Source organism: Carex rostrata, chromosome 34, assembly GCF_964058835.1.
Source record: "Carex rostrata chromosome 34, lpCarRost1.2, whole genome shotgun sequence".
Lineage (NCBI taxonomy): Eukaryota > Viridiplantae > Streptophyta > Magnoliopsida > Poales > Cyperaceae > Carex > Carex rostrata.
Window position 1 is genome coordinate 472,755 of NC_135951.1, and position 4,128 is coordinate 476,882.

The 4,128-nt window shown below is 33.6% G+C and overlaps 1 protein-coding gene across 1 annotated transcript; it reads left to right on the forward strand.

Moving 5' to 3' along the window:
* Positions 1-211: 211 nt before the first annotated feature.
* Positions 212-2,098, forward strand: LOC144549150 (zinc finger protein WIP6-like). The gene is made up of 2 exons (XM_078297888.1): positions 212-643; positions 1,191-2,098. Exons 1-2 carry the CDS (start codon positions 269-271, stop codon positions 1,743-1,745), a joined length of 930 nt encoding a protein of 309 aa, XP_078154014.1. The 5' UTR covers positions 212-268; the 3' UTR covers positions 1,746-2,098.
* Positions 2,099-4,128: the final 2,030 nt, after the last annotated feature.

Below are 4,128 nucleotides of genomic sequence, written 5' to 3' on the forward strand. Positions count from 1 at the left end.
TTATATATTTTTATCTCGTATAACCCATGCAACCCATCCCTCTAACCCATGCATTTTGCTTTTCAGTTGCTTTTTACAATTTGATCCATACTAAATCCATCCACCAATTAATCATTGATTTCATTCCACTCCCTTACTCTTTCTCTTTCTACATCTATATATACAAACAGACCTTACCAAGATATTTGTAACCAACTCTTCATCTCTCTCCTCTAATCATTTCCCCCAAAAATCTCTTAACCCTAATATATATCCTCCGAACCTAACAATGCAATTTCACAAAAACCATGAAGAGGAAGAAGATCAATCCATGCTACTTCTCACACTTTGGCCACCTGGCCACCAAAACCCTAATTTTTCTTACACCTCTCCTTGCTTTTCTTCTTCTAGTGCGTCCGCTTCTGTCTCGGCTTCTTCCTTTTCTTTTCCTTCTGAGCCTTCTGACCTAACAATTGCACTATCAATTGCACCACCTGGTGTTGATTCTACGAATGGTGAGAACCAAGCGGCAGTTGCACCTGGCAATGGCAACCATGTTCCAAGCCAGTACTGGATACCTTCTCCTGCTGAGATCCTTGTAGGCACCACACAGTTTTCATGCACAGTTTGCCATAAGACGTTCAATCGCTTCAACAATATGCAGGTATTCATTTGTTTGTTCATAAATAAACGTTGTTTTTTAAAATAAAATTAGGCAAAAACATGTGTGATATATGTATATTAATTTGCTTAATTACTCATGGTTTAATTTCTTCCTCTTGTATATATGAGTTTAATCAGTTAACACATATATACAGGATGGTTTCCATATGTTATATATTTTACTAGAACAAATGTAGATCCTTTTTTACAGTGCTTACTCTTATTGCTATATATTTCCTTACAATAAGAATCCGAAAAGAGATGATCATTTTTCACATAAACAGGTGGTATTTTAACCTTTAAATCTACACTATTGTTTAACTTGATTTACAGTACATGCTCCTTGTAATATTACATGGACAATTATATATACAACTCTCTATTCCATGTTCACAAATAATAACTACACATTACAGTATTTTATATTTGTCAAAAGTGAAAATAAACAACAGAAACATATACATTTAATATTTTCTCAATGATCAAATGAAGATAGGTAACAATATGTGAACTATAAATAATATTTACCTTTCCTCTTGCTCATGCAGATGCACATGTGGGGGCATGGATCACAATATCGAAAAGGCTCCGATTCACTACGAGGTCAAACCCGGCCAGGCCCGGTCGTTGCTCCAACAGCACTTTCACCATCACTTATGCGGTTACCATGTTACTGTTGTGCCGAAGGTTGCAGAAATAACATCGATCACCCACGTGCACGACCACTCAAGGATTTTCGCACACTTCAAACACACTATAAACGTAAGCATTGTCCGAGGCCTTTTGCATGTAGGCGTTGTGCCAAGCCATTTGCAGTGCGTGGAGATTGGCGTACTCACGAGAAAAATTGTGGTCGTTTATGGTTCTGCATTTGCGGCTCGGATTTCAGGCACAAGAGATCGTTGAAGGATCATGTCCGGTCATTCGGAGATGGCCATGCACCACATATGATTGAGTCAATGATTGTTGGTGATAATGTGATGAGAGATGATGTTGATTGTTACGCTGATGGCGATGGCGATGATGAGGATGAAGACGGAGAGGATGGAGATGATGGTGCCATTGGAGATGATAATGGTGATCATGATCATATGATATTTTAGTTATTTATTGCTTTATATATACAGTTAACTAATTAATTATCGCAGGTTGTATGCTCAACAGTTTCTATTATAGCGACGTAGAGAACAAAGATCATCAAATGCTTCTCTCTCCTTATGCATCTTGAAATAATAATTGAGAGGTGTAGGAGACTTGGTATATCATATCAGATGATATCATTTTATATATTCTACAAGCTGAAAGGATCCCTGATCAGGCATGAAACTTGTCTAATTAGGATATAAACACAAACATTAATCATAGGTAGTTGTTTGTATTTCTCCTTGATGTAATCATTTGGCTAGAATCTTGGAATTTGCTTGTTAATTTATATTGTATTGAAAAATTATTTGCACTCCCACCGACATTAATTACCACCTGCTATGATTTATTGATTGTTTGCCTTGATATCATTAATTAGTGAAATTATGTGAAGACATCTTATTTGTATATATAAATTAAAAGAATTCATTAGACTTGTTAATTTAATTTCTATTTCATTCATTCACAAATTATCTAGTGCTATGGTGTATTTATATAATGGGTCAAACTTTATAACTAAGTGTCAGTAAGAAATTGTATACTTTTCTTTATTTCTTTAGAGGAATGATAACCAAGAAAGGTGTCGGCAAGCAAGCTATAAACAACTGAGCAGAGATTAATACCATGAAAAAATATAAAAGGAGCGCTAGAACTTTTTTTTTTATACATAAATTTAAGCAATTTTTTTCCCCTTTTTTTTTTTCCATTTTGCAAATAGGACAGGTGATATACAGAAGGAGAGTACGGTATTCTATGGTTTTATTTACTTTATCTCTGAATAAAGTGTACTGTATCTACAGTCATAGTGTCTCGTGAGAGAGAGAAGAGCGATTAAAAAAAACACACTCACAAAGAAAGAGAGAAGAGAAAGAGACTGAGAGAGTTTGTGTTTGTGTCTAGCAAGAATAGATCATTTTAATGGTCACTTTCTTGAAGCTGTAGTAGTTGGCTTTTCTCATGCCTTGTTCAATCCTAATGCAAAGAAATCATCACTTACAACTTATAAGTGTCAGTTTCCATCTGTTGCATGTCTTTATTGCGTAGAAGAACACATACCTTGATAAGAAAAATATAATTAAATAAGAGTTTTGATTCCATTCCTTTTTTGCCTACCATATAAAACATACCTGGTTTTATTGCATAGAAGTGACATTGTTAATTGGTTGTCAAACTTCCATAAATGTTATTCTTAAGTGTCGGTATTATCACTAATGAACTCACAACCGTCACTGAATATGTATTATGTATTAATGAATTATAAAAAAAAAATAGGATCCTGATAACAATCCCCGCAGGTCTATCCCCGCAAAAAACCCCGCACAAACTGCCAAAAATATCATGGGGGGGCCGCTCAATAATTAATACTCCGCAGAAACTGTTAGTATTTAACTTGAAGCATCAAAGTATTTATCGTGAATTTGCAAAGTGTTAATCCCTATGCAATGATCTCTATTTAGGAAAGAATAAATCAATCCATTAGTTGTCCTCGCACAAAATTTCCTTTTTTTTTAATCATCCCCGCACAACTGGGGACCATTAAATAAACAATCCCCTCATAAATACTTGTCATTTATCCTTGCACAAATTTTCCTTTTTTTCCTGGATTGTCTCCGCACAACTGGGGACCATTAAATAAACTATCCCCTCACCCAATGATAAATACTTCTCAGACATAAGGATAAATACTTTATAATACATTGATAAATACTTTATGTTACATGGATAAAAACTTATCAGATATAATTGCAACTTTCAGTACAATATGAATGATAAATACTTCTTAGACATAAGGATAAATACTTTAGGATACATTGATAAATACTATATGTTACATGGATAAATACTTATCATACATAATTGCAACTTTCAGTAAAATATCAATTATAAATATTTCTCAGACATAATGATAAATACTTTATGTTACATGAATAAATACTTTATGTTACATGGATAAATACTTCTCAGACATAATTGCAACTTACAGTAAAACATCTGTGACAATGATAAATACTTTCCATATATAATCGTAAATACTTGTCAGAACAACGATAAATACTTTCTTGAACTTTGTTCTTGAACTTGTCAATAAGTAATGTTTAATCAAATCAAAGTATTATCATGTCAGGGACAATGATAAATACTTCTCAGACATAAGGATAAATACTTGTCAGAACAATGATAAATACTTTCTTGAACATCAATAAACTGATAAATATTTATTAGCGGGAATTGTTATTAAAGGATAGTATAATTAATGCGGGGATTGTTATTAGAGGACAGTATAATTAATGTGGGGATTGTTAATTAATGCGGGGATTGTTATTAAAGGGCAGTAATTAATGC